This window comes from Puma concolor, chromosome C1, assembly GCF_028749965.1.
Source record: "Puma concolor isolate L17-30 chromosome C1, mPumCon1.1.hap2, whole genome shotgun sequence".
Lineage (NCBI taxonomy): Eukaryota > Metazoa > Chordata > Mammalia > Carnivora > Felidae > Puma > Puma concolor.
Genome location: NC_141674.1, coordinates 216,131,401 through 216,149,366, shown reverse-complemented (window position 1 = coordinate 216,149,366; position 17,966 = coordinate 216,131,401). Strand labels below are relative to the sequence as shown.

At 41.5% G+C, this 17,966-nt stretch overlaps 1 protein-coding gene across 12 annotated transcripts in view; it reads right to left on the bottom strand.

The window, feature by feature from the left end:
* Window positions 1-17,966, bottom strand: part of GIGYF2 (GRB10 interacting GYF protein 2) — a 147,315-nt gene that overhangs the window by 23,831 nt on the left and 105,518 nt on the right. For all 12 annotated transcript variants that reach the window (XM_086719948.1, XM_086719947.1, XM_086719951.1 and 9 more), the window contains 8 exons: window positions 17,735-17,901; window positions 13,941-14,032; window positions 12,511-12,618; window positions 11,379-11,479; window positions 8,479-8,579; window positions 5,933-6,094; window positions 4,476-4,634; window positions 658-894 (listed from right to left, as the gene is read on the bottom strand). In XM_086719948.1, coding sequence (XP_086576074.1) covers window positions 658-894; window positions 4,476-4,634; window positions 5,933-6,094; window positions 8,479-8,579; window positions 11,379-11,479; window positions 12,511-12,618; window positions 13,941-14,032; window positions 17,735-17,901 — 1,127 coding nt within the window. The remainder of the gene's footprint in view (window positions 1-657; window positions 895-4,475; window positions 4,635-5,932; window positions 6,095-8,478; window positions 8,580-11,378; window positions 11,480-12,510; window positions 12,619-13,940; window positions 14,033-17,734; window positions 17,902-17,966) is intronic.

The window sequence follows — 17,966 nt, the reverse complement described above, 5'->3', positions numbered from 1 at the left end:
CGCTGCCTGATGCCATCTCTCTCATTACACTCACCACTCTGTATTCGAGTGTCCCATTCCTATGTCTTTCTCCTGTGAACCCCTGAAGACAGGACACACTAAACCACACTGCTAACCACAGACCCCGTGTAACGTTATGTGGGCCCTGCCACAAAGCTGTCCCTCTCTCCCAATTACTCTCACTCCATCACTCGTGCCACAACTTTATGGTCACCAAAGGCTTCCTCTCTAGGAGCCTCCCCAGATCTCCCTTTGTGCCTCATTTCCAGAAGGTCACCAAGTCTTACTGGCTGCTATTGGGGGGTGGGGGGAGAGGAGATGGGAAGAGAATCCTCCTAAGCAGTATCCATACTCAGCACAGAGCCTGACATAGGGCTTGATCCTACGGCCCTGAAATCAGGACCTGAGCCAAAATCAAGAGTTAGACGCTCAACCAACTGAGCCACCAAGGCGCCCCTAGAGCCTGTGACTTTTGACCTTGGGGTGGCGAGTTCGGGCCCCACACTGGGCATGAAGCTTACTTAGGGGAAAAACAAAGGAAGCCACAGTGGTAATATTCAGAGTAAAGAAAGCACACTGCGCCACTGCTCCTGCCGCTGCTGGCATCCACCTCCGAACACCGGCGAGCAGCGTGTGTGGTGGGCGTCTGGGCTTCACCTTCATTTGCGCCAGCTGCTGCTGCTGCTGTTGCTGCTGCAGCCTCCGGAGGGCCTCTTGCTGCTGCTGCCTCTGGCGCATTAACTCCTTCTGCCGCTGCAGCTCCAGCTCCTTCCTCTTCCGCTCCTCCTCTTCATGCCGGAGTCGGGCCGCCTCCTCTTCCATTCTCAGCCGGTTCTCCTCTAATCGACGCTGGGCTTCTTCTTCTTCCCGGGCCCATTTTGCAGCCTCCTCCTCCTTCCCAGAAAGAAAAATAAAAGAGAATAAAATTTGTTTAAAAAAAAAAAAAAAAAAAGTCTGAATCACTTTTGAAGGCTTTTGTCAAAAAGCTATAGATACACCAGAAAAATCAGGAACTTTGTTTATGATGATGTAAGACAGAAGATTTCTTTTAAAATCTATTTACAATAGCCACAAAAGCCTAGAATGCTCATAGGATAAAATTATAATTTATTTGGGGTGCCTGGGTGGCTCAGTCAGTTAAGCGTCCGACTTCAGCTCAGGTCATGATCTCACGGTCTGTGAGTTCGAGCCCCGCGTCAGGCTCTGTGCTGACAGCTCAGAGCCTGGAGCCCGTTTCAGATTGTGTCTCCCTCTCTCTCTGCCCCTCCCCTGTTCATGCTCTGTCTCTCTCTGTCTCAAAAATAAACATTAAAAAAATTTTTTTTAAAAATTATAATTTATTTGCTAATTTCGTCATAGAAGAAATGTCACTTTGACCATTTGTAGTAAGTACTGATCTAAGAGATCACCCGCCAACTGTAGCAAGGCTTCTGGCAACTGTTCCTCCGTTAAGGCAGAGTTAGCTTTTCAGGAAGCTGCGTTTGAAAACCTACCAGGACCTCGCAAGGACAGATTACCAGGAAAGCCTCACCCAGTTGTGGAACCAGAGCAACCTTACAAGATCATTTAAATTCCATCCCTGATTCACACCTCTGGAGGTCCCACAGGTCCTTTGGAACATCTCTCCTTGACCTACTGTCCCTCCCTCTACTACTCTGTCCTGTACCTTGGCTCATTTTCCTTCTGCTTCCCTTCTTCAAAGCCATTCCACTATGCCCTCTGGAACGCTCCTCACCTTCCTCCACAGAGTCTGCTTACTGTGCCTACAATGCTGTGTTTTTCCTGATAGCACATTCCCCTTCATTTTCCAAAACTGAAGGCAGATGTCAACTACTCTATGAATGACTTCCCTAGTCTTTAGGAGGCAGACTTCCCCTCTGCCTTTTTTCTTTCCTTTTTTTTTTTTTTAAAAAAAATAGCCTTCACATCCAGCGTGGAGCCCAAGGCAAGACTTGAACTCACGACTCTGAGATCAAGACCTGAGCTGACATCAAGACTTAGACACTTAACCAACTGAACCACCCAGACACCTCCCTGCTCCCCCACCTTTTCATGATCTCCAATTATACCCTGTCCTCCTGTATGCTCCTATACCACCTGTGTCAACAATTATTTCTACCTATCCAACAACCATTCCTTTTAGGCGTCTTCCTTATAGACAGAGCCTCTATGTCACCTCAGAGGTCCAAAATGCCAGATTTTGCTTCCAATGTAACTAGAATCATGTGATATGATTTAGGCCAAAGGGATGCCTGCTGGAAGGCTTCTAGAGAAGATATTCTTCTGAAACAAAAGAAGCACAAGAGAAGGGCCATTCCCTTACAGGCTTTCCAAGGATATGGTATACAAAACGCCTAATCAGGACATGAAAAATCTAAAGTTAAAAGTCAACCCACCTAAAAAACAGAGCAGAAGTCTGCAAAGGACACGGATCCTTAATGACACCTCTGAGTTACTCAAGTCGTAACTGCCTTACTTGACATGTGATCTGTTGTTTAAACTATTTTAATGGGTGATAGGCATTGAGGAGGGCACCTGTTGGGATGAGCACTGGGTGTCGTATGGAAACCAATTTGACAACACATTATATTTAATAATAAAAAAAAAAACAACAACTATTTTTAGGTGAATACTTTGGTGTTGCAGCTGATGTATCCTAACTGTGGCATTTATTTCTTGTACAATGATCACCAACATAGCCTGTGAACTTCTGAGGACAGAAACAATTTCTTTAAAAGTTTCACATTCTACCAGAGAAACATGCCCAGTAAGCGGCATATAGTACCTCAACCAAACATGTTAACTGTTAAATGAATAAACCAAATGACAAATCAATACACAATCTACCCTTGAGGCTCTCTACCTCTAATTGTATGTAGGTTGTTCAAAGAGTTTCAATCCAGAATTTAGCCAAAAGCAGGTTATCTCCAGCTTGCGTCAATCTACACCTAGAAGTGTGGATTGCCCATAGTAATTTCCTTCCAGAGAGTACAGTACGTGGGGACAAGAGTAACTTTACAGCAGAGAAAACAAACAAGCATGGCTGCAGCCAGGTGACCAAGGTCTACACCAGTGGTCATTAGTCATGTTGATAATATACACCCTTGATAGAGGATGATGAAAATGGCACTTTGCCTTTGTGTGATCTACTTTACAAATACCCATAACCTCAGTTTAATTGTGAGAAAAACGTCAGATAAATTCCAATAGAGGGTTAACCTAATACTGACCATTAATTATTCCTTAAAACTGTCAAAGTCATCAAAAACAAGGAAAGCCTGAAAAACTGTCACAGTGAAGAAGCAGCTAAGGAGACAACTAAATGTACTATTTTGGATTTGGGATCTGGGAACAGAAAAAGAACATTGGGGGGAAACTGAGGAAATGTGAAAAAACCATAGACTTTAGTTTTAAAATAATGGATCTGGGGGGCGCCTGGGTGGCGCAGTCGGTTAAGCGTCCGACTTCAGCCAGGTCATGATCTCGCAGTCCGTGAGTTCGAGCCCCGCGTCAGGCTCTGGGCTGATGGCTCGGAGCCTGGAGCCTGTTTCCGATTCTGTGTCTCCCTCTCTCTCTGCCCCTCCCCTGTTCATGCTCTGTCTCTCTCTGTCCCAAAAATAAATAAAAAACGTTGAAAAAAATAAAATAATGGATCTGGGGGGCGCCTGGGTGGCGCAGTCGGTTAAGCGTCCGACTTCAGCCAGGTCACGATCTCGCGGTCTGTGAGTTCGAGCCCCGCGTCAGGCTCTGGGCTGATGGCTTAGAACCTGGAGCCTGTTTCCGATTCTGTGTCTCCCTCTCTCTCTGCCCCTCCCCCGTTCATGCTCTGTCTCTCTCTGTCCCAAAAATAAATAAATAAACGTTGAAAAAAATAAATAAATAAATAAAAAATAAAATAATGGATCAACATTGGTTTACTGTTGACAAATGTACTGTACTAACATAAGATAATACTAGAAGAAACCATATTATCAACCGAACGTTTTTGAAAATCTAATTAATACTGTTCTAAAAATAAAGTCTCCTAAATTAAAATAAATAAATAAATAAATAAAAGTTCTTAAACATTAAAAGGAAATGCTTTAGGGGTTCTGGCTGGCTGCAGAGGCAGAATGGCCTGGCTGGCCTGGGACTGGATAGTGGTGACTGCTCATAGCCTGTGAAAATACCACGTAGCACTGAACAGTGCACTTTAAAAAACTGCAGAGCACCCTCAAGCAGAAGCAGTGAACTTGCAGATCTCACAGCTGGTATTTTAAAGGCCTTTAGATTTCTGTCCAGTATTCTGAGGGTTTCTTGGTTCTTTGATATTTCATTCAGCTTTTATAATTACACGTGGAACAGTCATTATAAAAGTAGTAAGAGTTAGGTCTCACGGTAATTTTAAGTCAACAGGCCATCCTCGCATCCAAACACTTTCTAATCACAAACCCCTAGCTTCAAAGAAGCAATGAGAAGAGCAAGCCAGGTGTCACCTGCTTGCGTAACAACTCCTCCTGCTTCCGCCTTTCCTCCTCTTCTCTCCTCCTCTCTTCCAGTCTCCTAAGAGCTTCTTCTTGCTGTTGTCTTTCTTCCTCTTCTCGCTGTCGCCTTAATGCAATTTCTTGCTCCCTTTGACGTCGCAGAGCTTCTTCCTAAATTAAAAAAAAAAAAAAAAAAAGGTGTGTGGGGGGAGGGAGGACAAGGGAGGGAGGAAGGGAGAGGAAGAGAGAGAAAAACTCTGGATCTCAATATATCCCATTATAATTTGAAAAGAAATAGACTATGTGCTAAGGTTCTTTAACAGTAAATATAAAAAGGATATAATCAGGATCTAGAGTAAAAAGTAAGTATGTGAGTTAGGAGACAGACATATCAACCATTAAAATAATTTGTATTTGAAGTATTAGTAGTTACACAGCACTATAATGAGAGTCTACCCTGGATTCTACATGAGCTACATCATTTACTGATTAACCCCAGAAAGGGCCACATGAGGCCTCACACTTTGGTTTCTCTGCTGGTACCATTAGTCCTCCTTTATCTATCAATCAATCAATCAACCGGGAACCTAGAACACAGATCAAATCACCATAGCAATCCAAAATGCCTGGTGTCGTAGGAATAAGCTCTCTAGTCAGAAGTACTGAGTAAAGCCATGTATTCTAGAACGTATTCTGAAGAACAAAGTCGCAAGTACACAGAAAAGGGTCTCATCGTCAAAATAATTTAGGAAATACTGAGCAACACAGGATTCAACTGATTTCTTTACTGCAATACTTCTTAGAGCCCTTACAAGCTAGTGTAGAATGTGACTCTAAGAAGTATTAGTAGTTCAAATCTAATTTCAGCATGGACCTTTTTGTTTTTCACAGAGTACTTCTTGGGGCCAACAATGGGATGAAATGTGAGATAACACTGCACTTAGGAGCTATTTCAGAGTGGATTCTTTCAACTGGGATAAGTAAAAAATCCCAACAGAGAAACAGGTCAAGCAAATGAAAAGAGAATTCGCAAAAAAAGATACATAAGTGGTTAAAATACATGAAAGCCATTCGACACTGGTCATAAATACTTAAGTCGAGCTTCCCATTGAGTGTGGAGCCTGCTTAAGATTTTCTCACTCTCCCTCTCTCTGCCCCTCTCCCCTGCTCGCTCTCTCTCTCTAATAAGTAAATAAAAAGAAACAAATAAATAAGTAAGCAAAGACTTAGTTACTTCTAAAATCTAACTGAAAATATTAAAAAAAAAAAGCACCTCCAGATCTACCCGGACTGAAACTAGCAGCAGGAGCTGCTAGTGGGTAACAGACATTTATTCTAAAGGAAGTGACTCTCCTAAATTTCTAATCTCGATCCTGCTGTTAACTCCTTCCCAACTTCAAGAGACCGTCTCCGAGAACCATGAACCTGGTTTAGGGCTAATGCTGGGGTCAGCGCTCTCCAAGGTATACCTGTTTCCTTCGGGCGAGCTCTTCCTCTTCCCGCCTCTTCCTTTCTTCCTCCTGCTGCCTCCGAAGGATTTCCTCCTGTTGTCTCCGGAGTTCTTCTTGCCTCTTTCGCTCCTCCTCTTCCCGTTTTGCCCTCATTTCTGCCTCTCTTCTCTCCTGTTCTAGCTGTGATGACATGAAAATACTCTTAGAAACTTAAAGCCAAGTACAGAAACACTCCAACATGACTGACCACTGCCATTAAGAGAGAAACTGGAAGGTGCAGACACTACACCACTCACAGGTACCTGTACTGCAGCTGAGTGATGAAACCAGCTCTGTAAGAACTAAGCTCTGGGGGCACCTGGGTGGCCCAGTTGATTAAGCGTCTGACTCTTGATCTTGGCTAAGGTCATGATCTCATGGCTTCATGAGTTTGAGCCCCACAGCGGGCTCTGTGCTGACTGCTTAGGATATTCTCATTCTCATATTCTCTCTCTCTCTCCTCCCCCTCTCCCACTCGTGCTCTCTCTCTCTCTCTCTGAAAAAATAAACTTCAAAAAAGAAAAACGAGAACTAAGCTCTGATATGTCCCAATAAGCAGAACAGTGTTCTGCTCTTCTAAATTGAATGCACTCTCCCTGACATTTACCTGCCTCCTCGCTCCACACTACCATACCTGATCTTCTAGGGATGGGTGAAAGTGGCCAATACAAGAGTCACGTCAGAATTCTTTTGGGGCAGCACCTCTTTGCTCATCTCTAACAAAGGATTTTCTGACTGAAGATCTACTGATTTTCTTCACATCTACTGAAGATTTTCTGACTGAAGTGTCTACACTGTTAGGCTTCAACAGCAATGTTATAACGCTGGTAGCATGAATCATAGAGTTCTTTAAAATTTGAAGAACTACCACTTAACAAATTCTATCATTTACGGTTCTGAGATACCAGCTCAACCCAGACCCTAGTCTCCAAGCCCAGCCCACGGCCACACGTACATTTCAGGCCTTCACTTTTTTTTTTTTTTTTTTTTTTTTTTTGAAGAGGCAGCAGGCAAGCACATGCATGAGCAGGGGACAGGGACAGAGGGAGGAAGGGAGGGAAAGAGAAAATGAATGAATGAATGAATGAATGAATGAATGAATGAATCTATTTCAAGCAGGAGCCTCACTGTCAGCACACAGCCCAATGCAGGGCTTGATCTCATGACCTGACCCAAAACCAAGAGTCAGATGCTCAACTGACTGAGCCACTCAGGCGCCCCTGAGCCTTCACTCTCTCAACCACATTTCTAAGAGTCCCTTACTTGTCTTCTCAGCATACAGTTTTGCCCATATTCCCCAGCACAACATCTTAAGCTCCACCAAAAAAAAAAAAAAAAAAAATCACTCCCGGGCTTACATTTAACATCATCCTTCACCCTGAAAATAAATCCTTACTCTCTAACATGACATGTGTAAGGGCACTCATGACTGGCCTGCCTCATCTTAGCCTTCTCATCATGTATCCCTCAGACATACCATGGCTCCAAGCCAGACCAAATTATTTAGCTGCTTCCTGAACCAGTATGTTCTCAGGCATTTCTGAACCATTACAGGAATTATTTCTTTCAAGTGGGTTAAATTCTACTATTCTTCAACTGAAAATTAGTGTATGTATTTCTGTCCATCAGCAGTGTCACCCAATTCATGATGCCCACCTAAGTGGGTGAGAGTAGGTAGTATTTTGTAACTGTGTTACTTGCCTGATTGTCATTGCCCTCGCTCCTTCAACACACATACCCCAGACACAAAAGACTGCAAATTCCTATCCTTTATCCCATGTGTTCCCACCACAAAGCACTACAGTACTAGAAAACTCTCAAGAATTATTTGAATTATGGTCTCTCACTTGTTTATGGAGACAGACTCTGACCATGAACCCTTTCTACATTCTGGGCACTCTAAGGAGACTATCACTACTGCAGAGGATAAGAACACATTAAGTATAAAATAGGAACGAGATTTTCCCTGAGGAATGAGAACCCAAAAGTCATTACAATGACCTAAGTGTTGATAAGACATCCTCAGCTGGCAAGATTCCTTGCTCCTCCAGAAAATGTGAATGGAACATAGAATCTAATGTTAATGTTGGAACTTTTCAGCCACATGTCTGGAGACACTAAGAAATATAAACTAACATCACTATAAAGATTCGGTGTGGGAATTCAAGCCATAAATCAAGGGTCTAATAAGAATGTAGTGTATATTTTCTTAGGTTTTAGTATTTGTAACAGGTGTTTACACCATGAATAATGTAATTAAAGTATCCATATAATCATAATCATAAATGTGTTAACCAACCAATTTTAATTGATTTAATTTAAACTTGCTAATTTTAATTGTTTGAGGTCTTTTCTGGGAGAAAAGGGAATAATAAGGTTAGAATACGAACGTGCTTATAACAGGTAAGTACAGTAAACTAACAGGGCAAAGCCTAAGTGGCCAGAGAGACAGAGATGTCAGTAAACAAATCCCTGTGTCTGACAGCTGGAAAGCATGCTTTATTACAGAAGAATAAGGTTCAGACCTTTGCAGCTTTGGCCTTCTCCATCTGCTGAAGCTGTTCAAGGGCAGGTCCTGGAGTCGTGGTGTCAAGGGGAAGATCCCATACACTACCACCTTCCCAAACTGTAAGACAACAAGGGTTAAAATGAGGAATATCAGAGCTTATGTACATGGTCACATCTCCACAAGCATAACGAAAAAAGCTATTTCCCTGTCCCTGAATAAGCTCCATCATACAAATCTGGGCTGCTTTTAGGTAGACTGAACTGCATATGGGCTCTGGTTTAAATCAGTATCCTTCAACACATCTGGAAGAAAAGAAATTACCAGGCATGTACTGGGAAACTAATTTCATCCTCAAAAACCCTACTTCTGTTCACACACCCCATTTTTACTGATGAACATGCTAAGGGTTGGGGGTAGTTCTGTAACATTCCCAAGGACACATACCATGCACATGGCCCTGCCAGGATTTAAATCCCAGTGCATTAGACCCTAAAGCCCACAGTATTTCCAGTAGCCATACAACCTCTTATCGCAAACCAAGAGGAGTGGGGTCAAGAGAGGTATGTAACTGTGAAACTGGAGAGAACTGAGTAGTTGCATGATACTGTGAATGTGTTCTATGCCACTGAATTGTTCATCTAAAAATGATTAATTTGGGGGCGCCTGGGTGGCTCAGTCTGTTAGGCGTCCAATGTGGGCTCAGGTCATGATCTCGCGGCTCATGAGTTTCAGCCCCACATCAGGCTCTGTCTGATAGCTCAAAGCCTGGAACCTGCTTCAAATTCTGTGTCTCCCTTTCTCTCTGCCCCTCTCCTGCTCGTTCTCTCTGTCTTTCAAAAATAAATAAGCATTAAAAAATTCTTCTTGGGGCACCAAGGTGGCTCAGTCAGTTGAGCATCCGACTTTGGCTCAGGTCATGATCACTCAGTTTGTGGCTTCAAGCCCTGTGTCGTGCTCTGTACTGACAGCTTAGAGCCTGGAGCCTGCTTCGGATTCTGTGTCTCCCCCTCTCTCTCTGCCCCTCCCCAGCTCATGCTGTCTGCTTATCTGTCTGTCTGTCTGTCTCTCTCTCAAAAATAAACATCAAAAAATTTTTTTAATTTTCTTAAATCGTTAATTTTATGTTATATGAATTTCATGCCAAAGAGAAAGAGGTACAGCTGGACGAAGGGAGGCCTCTGGAAAAGCTGGGCAAGTCTCACAAATCACAATGGGTCCTGCTGACCTGAAAGGCAGCACAGGGTCAAATGCAGAAGTAAACAAATAAAGTCTTCTGAGTCTGCTTTCCTACTGCCAGCAAAAGGTCCATGGACACCACTTTTCAGCATTCTCTATTCCCTACACTCCTATTTCTATACTATAAATTATTGTTTGTATAAAACCAATGGACAATTTTAAAGGGCCTTGACTGTATCATACCCAAAAAGAAACTGTTCAATAAGGTACTTAAAAATACTTCTCCCAACATTGGAGAATTTTTTTTTTTTTTAATTTTTTTTTTTCAACGTTTATTTATTTTTGGGACAGAGAGAGACAGAGCATGAACAGGCAAGGGGCAGAGAGAGAGGGAGACACAGAATCGGAAACAGGCTCCAGGCTCTGAGCCATCAGCCCAGAGCCCGACGCGGGGCTCGAACTCACGGACCGTGAGATCGTGACCTGGTTGAAGTCGGGACGCTTAACCGACTGCGCCACCCAGGCGCCCCAATTGGAGAATATTTTAACATCACAACTATAAATGACTACCAAAAAAAAATCAAGTACACAGAGCAGGAAAAGTTGATGATAATCAGTCCTTCTCCTGCTATAATCCCCAAGATCAATGTTAGTAAAAGAACTATAGCCTGAATAGCTCAATGGCTCTAAGAAAAATCCGCCAATCTTGTGAGTTTGAGCCCTGCATCAGGCTCTGTGCTGACAGCTCAGAGCCTAGAGCCTGCTTCAGATTCTATATGTGTGTGTGTCTCTCTCTGCCCTTCCCCACTTGTGCTCTCTTTCTCTAAAAAATAAACATTAAAAAAAGAAAGAAAGAAAAGAAAAATCTACCAATGCCCATGGTTCCTGAGAATTGTCAACATTAACTATAACCTCTTCTAAGGATTTGTCTACGGTTCACTCAAACTACCTACTTCTGCAGGTATCAGACATTAAAAACCAAAAGTGTTCCAGCAATATCAAGGCTTTAAACAACAAAAAAAAAAATCTCAGCCCCAAATTTCCTAATTTGATGTAAAAAGATCAGAGAATAAAATAGGGTGTTCACTTTAAAGCAAGCTTTCCTCGGGGTGCCTGGGTGGCTTAGTCGGTTAAGCGTCTGACTTAGGCTCAGATCATGATCTAATGGTTCGTGATTTTGAGCCCTGCATTGGGCTCTGTGCTAACAGCTCAGAGCCTGAAGCCTGCTTCATATTGTGTCTCCCTCTCTCTGTCCCTCCCCTGCTCGCGTGCGCACTCTCTCTCAAAATTAAACAAACATCAAAAATTTTTTCAATAAAATAAAGCAGGCTTTTCTCATCCCAAAACTTCTGGGTACCTGGAGTGTTAAGCTATGTATTAACCCTTCACTCAAAAGAAGAGACGTTTTTACTAAAGCTTTTTTTTTTCACTCTGGCAGAATAAATCAATCAAAATTTAAAACACTTTCCCACACCAATTAGAGCAACAAAAAAAAGAGAGGCTAGCTCAAATTCATGAAATTTATCTACTAAAGACTTTTAGCAAATCTTTAACAGTATAGTTTCAACAGTATTTTCAGTCCTTTTCTGGGGTCTAATGAGACTCTTTGTTAATATTCAATATAAAATGGTTCAAAAATAAATAAAATGGTTCAAAAATGGACACATTTTTTAAAAATTGAATTACAAAGTAAGAGTCTAAATCCTTGGAGCTATACTAAAGGCAAATCTAAATTTTTACCTGTAGGCTGTGAGGTTGTTGGCTGAAGCTCCCAGATAGAACCAGTATCTGGCACTGACACAGACCTAGTTACTGAAGGAATGATGTTCTGATCAGATATTCTGCAAAAAGGAAATAAAAAAATTCACGTGTTCTTGTCATTTGCAAAAAAAAAAAAATAAAGAGAAATTTCTACATGATTTGTAGGTTTTCCAGGCAATATGGCCAGAAAACTCCTTCACTGTTTTAACTAAAATACAACACTACCAAAAAAGCATTTAGGAGAGGAACAAAGATAGAGGCACATTCATCCCACTTCTGGAGTCAAGGTGTTAACAAATGTTGATTTCTAAATAATGAATATACCAACTGTCTTGAGGAAGGAAAAAAAAAAAAAAAAAAACCACCCCAGAATAAAAAGCCAGTAGAAGTCATAGAGACAGCATGTTGTAATGAAAAACCCACAGACCTTAAGTCAAAAGGCTTCATTTTTTTCTATCTCTGAAGTTTTCTGTGTATTATGTCAACCAAGTCCTTCAGCCTCCCAGGGTCTAAACTGGTACCTTACCACCTACCTAACCTGCTTTCCCCACAAGATGGATTATGACTCAAAAGAGAAATGTGAAAGGCTGTGGTTGAATTGGACAGTAAGGTTTTTAGGACAGTCAGCGATACACTTGAAGGAAATGCAAGTACTACACTGAATGATAATCTGAAATGTATAATAGAAATTTAAGGCTTCAAGCATAATTTCCTTTTCCTCAGACTTATCTTAGAGGCTTTTGGGTTCTGGAAAATTTTAATTCTGTGTGGCAATGTTCATATCTCTTTCGACATACCATGGGTGAAATGAGATTAAACTTCTAGACTATAATTTTTTTATTGCTTGTTCTATAAGAATACACTACTTCGCAAATGTTTTCTTTATTCCTTGGTTACTATTCCAAATTTATCCTCTATGAGTAAAGAGACTAAAAATGCTTCATTGACAGATTATTATTTTTAAAAACTATATCCTGTTTTTATACACAATACACAAAAATGTGTCGTGTGTGGGTATTTTGATATCAGAGTTCACACGATACCAAAATTTCCTTTCTTCTCTTTCTCTCACACACACACGTACATGACCCATCATGGGGTGACCACCAACCTCATCTTCAGAGCCTGGAACTGTTGGAGAAGAAGTGCCAACTGTTGCTGCTGCTGCGAAGACAGGGCTGCTTTCTGTTGCTGAGCCAAAACCTGCGCATATTGTTGTCTTCAAAAAGTAAAATAAAGCATAACCTGTCTATCCACATTTAGTGCACTTTACTGAGACACTAAAAGACTAAAAGACACTAAAGACGTTAAAAGGCCAGTCCACCACCCCCCAAAAATACCATGAGAAAGAGCTATCAAATATATTTTAACAACGCTTCATGATAACGACAGTTACACAGAAAATTGTCTACTTCATCCTAGAAAGAACTGAACTTATAGACAACATATATATCCTCAGGATGTCTATAAGAGGATAGAAAAAAAAAATCACAAAATATCAAAAACTGGCAAACTCTCTGAAAATAATAGCCTTTCATCAGAAACCAAGTGAAAAATAAACAGATTCAGGGAAACCAGGTGGCTTAGTTGGTTAAGCATCTGACTTCAGCTCAGGTCATAATCTTGTGGTTTCTGGGTTTGAGCCCCATGTTGGGCTCTGTGCTGACAGCTCAAGGCCTGGAGCCTGCTTCGGATTCTGTGCCTCTCTCTCTCTGCCCCTCCCCAGCTCATGCTCTGTCTCTCATTCTCTCAAAACTGATTAAACGTTAAAAAAAACTTTTTTAATAAAACAGAGTCAAACTAATAGCTATTTCCAAATGAAGCACCCTTTCCAAAACTAAAATCACTTGTATAAAAATTCTCAAATTTATGTTTCAGCTTGGAAAATCTGGGGTTTTTTCCCCCTCCCCACTAGATCAGAGGTAGACAATTTTTATCTGTAAAGAGCCAGACGGTAAATATTTTAAGTTTGTAGGCCATATGCAACTACTCAACTCTTCTGCTGTAGTGCAAAAGCAGCCACAGACAATATACAAATGGGTGTGGCTATGTTCCATTAAAACTCTGCTCATAAAAACAGGTACCAAGCTGGTTTGCCAATCTTTGCACTAGATGACAGCAAATCTTACTTCCTCTACCAAAGGGACACACAATCTAAGTGATTCTGCTATCATTCCACACCACTACTAACAGTAGAAATCTTTACTTCTTCCTGCCCTCTCATCTATGTTTTTTCTCTGTGACATTCACAGTTGAGCCAGCCATTTAGGAGGCGTTTGAGTCTTAAAATGCTTGTTGTTTCTTGCTTTAGAAGGCAAAGAGCTTGCAAGATTATAGTTATATGTCATTTTCTGCAAATTTATGGTAGGTAATAAGAAGATAAGACCAAACTCCAAATACATAGTGGTAACATGTCACTAGATGGGTAACTGAAGTATCCTATCAACTCTTAGTTCTCTGCTGTAGAAGGTGAAACTTAGGAAGTTCTACCTAACGGCACTCTGAATTCTGCACTGCCACCTACAGCATTACTGCTCTTACTGTATCAAGAACTGCTGGTACTGAAGGTGCTGCATCTGGTACAAGGCCGTGAGCTCCTGCTGCCTGGTCAGTCGTTCCTGGTCCAACTCTCCCTGGGAGCAAAGGGGTGGGAGAAGAAATACCACTGAATAAACTGCAAAGAGTCTAAAAGCCATTTACTACATATATCTGAGAGCAAACTGAATCTGAGATCTTCACATTACACTCCACCTTTCTGCCCAAAACGCTTAACTATTGCAAAAACTCAGCCTCTTTAAAAGCTGAACAGTGCCACCTAGCAGAAGAAGGTGGTATCTGCATTTTAAGAGATTCCCTGCAAGGAATTTCCCATAAGGCAAGGGTCCTTACGTCAGAAGCTGTCCTCCCCTCCTACTTTTGAACCTAAATGTTGTACTGTACGTACCCCACAGTCATTACTGTAACTAAAAAATGTATAATTTCCCAATGTTAAAAGTGATTCTTAAATTTGGGAATCCTGTAGAAATTAGAGAAATGGAACAAAACAGAAAGGAGTAAAATTATCTAAAGCTAAAAGGGAAAAAAAAGTTAAAAGGAAAGGTTACAGTAGAATTTTATAATGGCTCATAATGAACAGAAAAAGCAATATAGAAGTAGGTCTTCTTAAAGACGCGGAGAAATTTTTAATTTAAACAAAATACGAAAAATCTTTGAAAACTAATTCTCCACCCCAAAATTAGGTGTTTCTATTGCTATTAATACATCATGAGTTAGAAAAAATAAGCTGTTGTTTAGTTTATATTTCAAATAACATGGCTGGAATTTAAATTTTGCAAAGTTAAAACTCGGAAAAATAAAATGTTATGTAAAATGTTATGTAAAATAAAAGAAATAATAAAAGCATAAGGGTAACACAGACTACGGTAAATCATTAGTGAACAGTTTACATCTTTATTGTGCACAGATCATGGTTTGGAATGAAACATTTGATACACAGTTTCTTGGGGGTAGAGATCATCTGAAATTCAGGGACATTTTTCTTTTCCACTATACACTGAAGATTGGAAGCTACACTAGGTTAATGTCAAATTTCTACATAAGGGGGCATCTGGCTGGCTCAGTCAGTACAGCATGTTAACTCTTGATCTTGGGGTCAAGAGTTCAAGCCCCACACTGGGTGTAGAGCTTACTTTTATTAAGGGGTGCCTGGCTGGCTCAGTTGGTAGAGCATGCGACTCTTGGGGTTGTACGTTTGAGCCCCATGTTGAGTGTAGAGATTACCTAAAAATAAAATCTTTTAAAAAATAAAAATAAAATGTCTACATAAAAACCTACACTTCAAGGTATATTCATCATCCAGGTGAACTGTTATCAGGGCTATTCAGGGATTAGCAATGATAGCTGACAGAGACACAGCTTGCCATGGTTCTTCCTGTTAAGCAGTCTAATGGAGGCTCAGCCCCTGTAACTGGAAGTCAGGCAATGGGCAAGGGATGAACTTTCAAAAGTTCTGAGACATGCACGATAACTCATCCCAATTTCAGAGAATGGAAATAAAGTTCCAACTTGGTATATAAATTAAATGTTTATACAATAATACATAATACAATTTTCCCTTGTATTTACAACAGAAATGTCAGAAATAATTCCCCTCATCTAGGAATCTTCACTGTTCTCCAAATTACAGGAGGTCTCAACCCATCATGGACTGACATCAATTACTGGGTCAAGATCAACATTTACATGTGAAAGAAGAGGAGGGGAGGGGAGGGGAGGGAAGGGGAGGAGGGGGGAGGAGGGGAGAGAAGGGCGGGGAGGGGAGGGGAGGAACCAGAAAAGGAAAAGGAAAAGGAAAAAGAAAAGGAAAAGGAAAAGGAAAAGGAAAAGGAAAAGGAGGGAGGGAAAGGAAAGAAGAGAAAGGAAAGGGAATAGAGAGGGAGAGAAGGAGAAAGAAAGCAAGAAAGCAAGAAAGAAAGAAAAAAGTGCATGGCATAAAATATTATAATGGGTGCCTGGATGGCTCAGTCAGTTAAGGGTCCAACTCTTGATCTCGGCTCAGGACGTGATCTCACGGTTTCATGAGTTCGAGCTCCACATCGGGCTCTGTGGTAACAGTGCAGAGCCTGCTTGGGATTCTCTCTCTCCTCTCTCTCTGCCCCTCCCCCATATGCACTGTTTCTCTCTGTCTCTCTCTCTCTCAAAATAAACATTAAAAAAGAAATTTTAAATATTTTGTGAAGCTTATTGCACAAATATGTGTATGTGTGTACAGTTATGAATATACATACAATATATATGAATGTACAGAGAAGTGGTGTAAAACTTTTTTTTTTTTTACTGTGGGCTATGGCCAAATAAGTTTGACAGCTGCTATTCTCACCTATGAACTTCTCTGACCATAGAAGTTGTGCCCTATTTACCTTCATTTCATAAGAACCTACCACAAGGCCTAGCACAGGCCCTCAATATGCAGTTGATGAATAAATCAATGGTGAATGTTACTGCAGAAATCCAATGTTCACTAAACGCTTTTAACTGTGGCCACTTCTGACTATGGCAGCCCCCTGACATCCCAACCTGGAGAAGGAAAAGTAAGGCAGATCCACAGCCCTCCCAAACGAACTCTATAGGGAGAGGCCCAGACGCAGCTACAGAGGAGTAAGAAGATCTGCCCTTCAAAGGCCTTCCAGTGCCAGTACACAAGGAAGGTTACATTATGATCCAGTTTTTAGTTAACATACCAATAACTAACATTAAAAAAAGAAAAAGTCTTCAAAATACTCAAAGCACTGGAATTGTCTATTAGCAACATTTATTTGCTTTAAGATAAACCTAAGACAGAAAATGTATGATTCTGAAAGCAAGAGGCAAACAGGCGGGAAGGAAAGGGGAGGAGAGGAGAATGTGCATTCTAACTAGAGGCAAAAAGAAACTCCAAAGAAGTCACCTAACTGAAGCATCTTGGATAAAAGTAAAAGCTCGGGGGGGGGGGGGGGGGGGGGCGCCTAGAGGGATCAGTTGGTTAAGGGTCCGACTCTGGGTGTCAGCTCAGGTCATGATCTCTACACTGCCAGCACAGAGCCTGCTTGGGATTCTCTCTCCCCCCCTCTCTGCCCCTCCCCAACTTGCGCACGCACGCACACACGCACATGTGAACTCAGTATTTCTCTCTCAAAATAAATAAACTTAAAAAAAAAAAAAAAAAGGTAAAAGCTCTGAAGTGAGCTTAGAAAAGTAAGGAGCCAGAACATGTAGTAGCTGGTAGGCAAGTCAGGATAAGATGTTTTTTATTCTACACCTGCTGGAAAGCTACTGAAGGATTTTGTTTCTTTAGAATTTGGAGACCGGAGGGGCGCCTGGGTGGCGCAGTCGGTTAAGCGTCCGACTTCAGCCAGGTCACGATCTCGCGGTCCGTGAGTTCGAGCCCCGCGTCAGGCTCTGGGCTGATGGCTCAGAGCCTGGAGCCTGTTTCCGATTCTGTGTCTCCCTCTCTCTCTGCCCCTCCCCCGTTCATGCTCTGTCTCTCTCTGTCCCAAAAATAAATAAATGTTGAAAAAAAAAATTTAAAAAAAAAAAAAAATAAAAAATAAAATAAAAAAAAAAAGAATTTGGAGACCGGGGGCGGGGGGAGGGAGGAGGACACAGGTATTTGAGTTTTGAAAAGATCATTATGGATAGGTATGCAGTCTCCAATCAGACTGCCCACTGCCATTTCAATTACTTTCAAAGAACTACAGTTTCTTCCTCATTAGACACAGTATCTAGGTTGTGCTTACAAAGAGAAGCAAGTGTTTCTGCATCTAGCATGTGTTCTGAGTGACCTATACGGTACTTACCATATGAGGCGGGGGAGCTGGACCGGGAGAGAAGGGAACCCTTCCCCACATTTTCATGATATCACCAAGAGGTTGGAAGCTTTCATCACACGCTCTCTTCACCAATAAAGACATGGTAAAATAGCCCGCCTGAAACCATTCCGCCATCTCCTGATTATTGAAGGGACCTAGAATAGCACCATTTAAACAGAAGGGCAATAAAAATCCTTTAAGACTGAAGAGGAAAAAAATA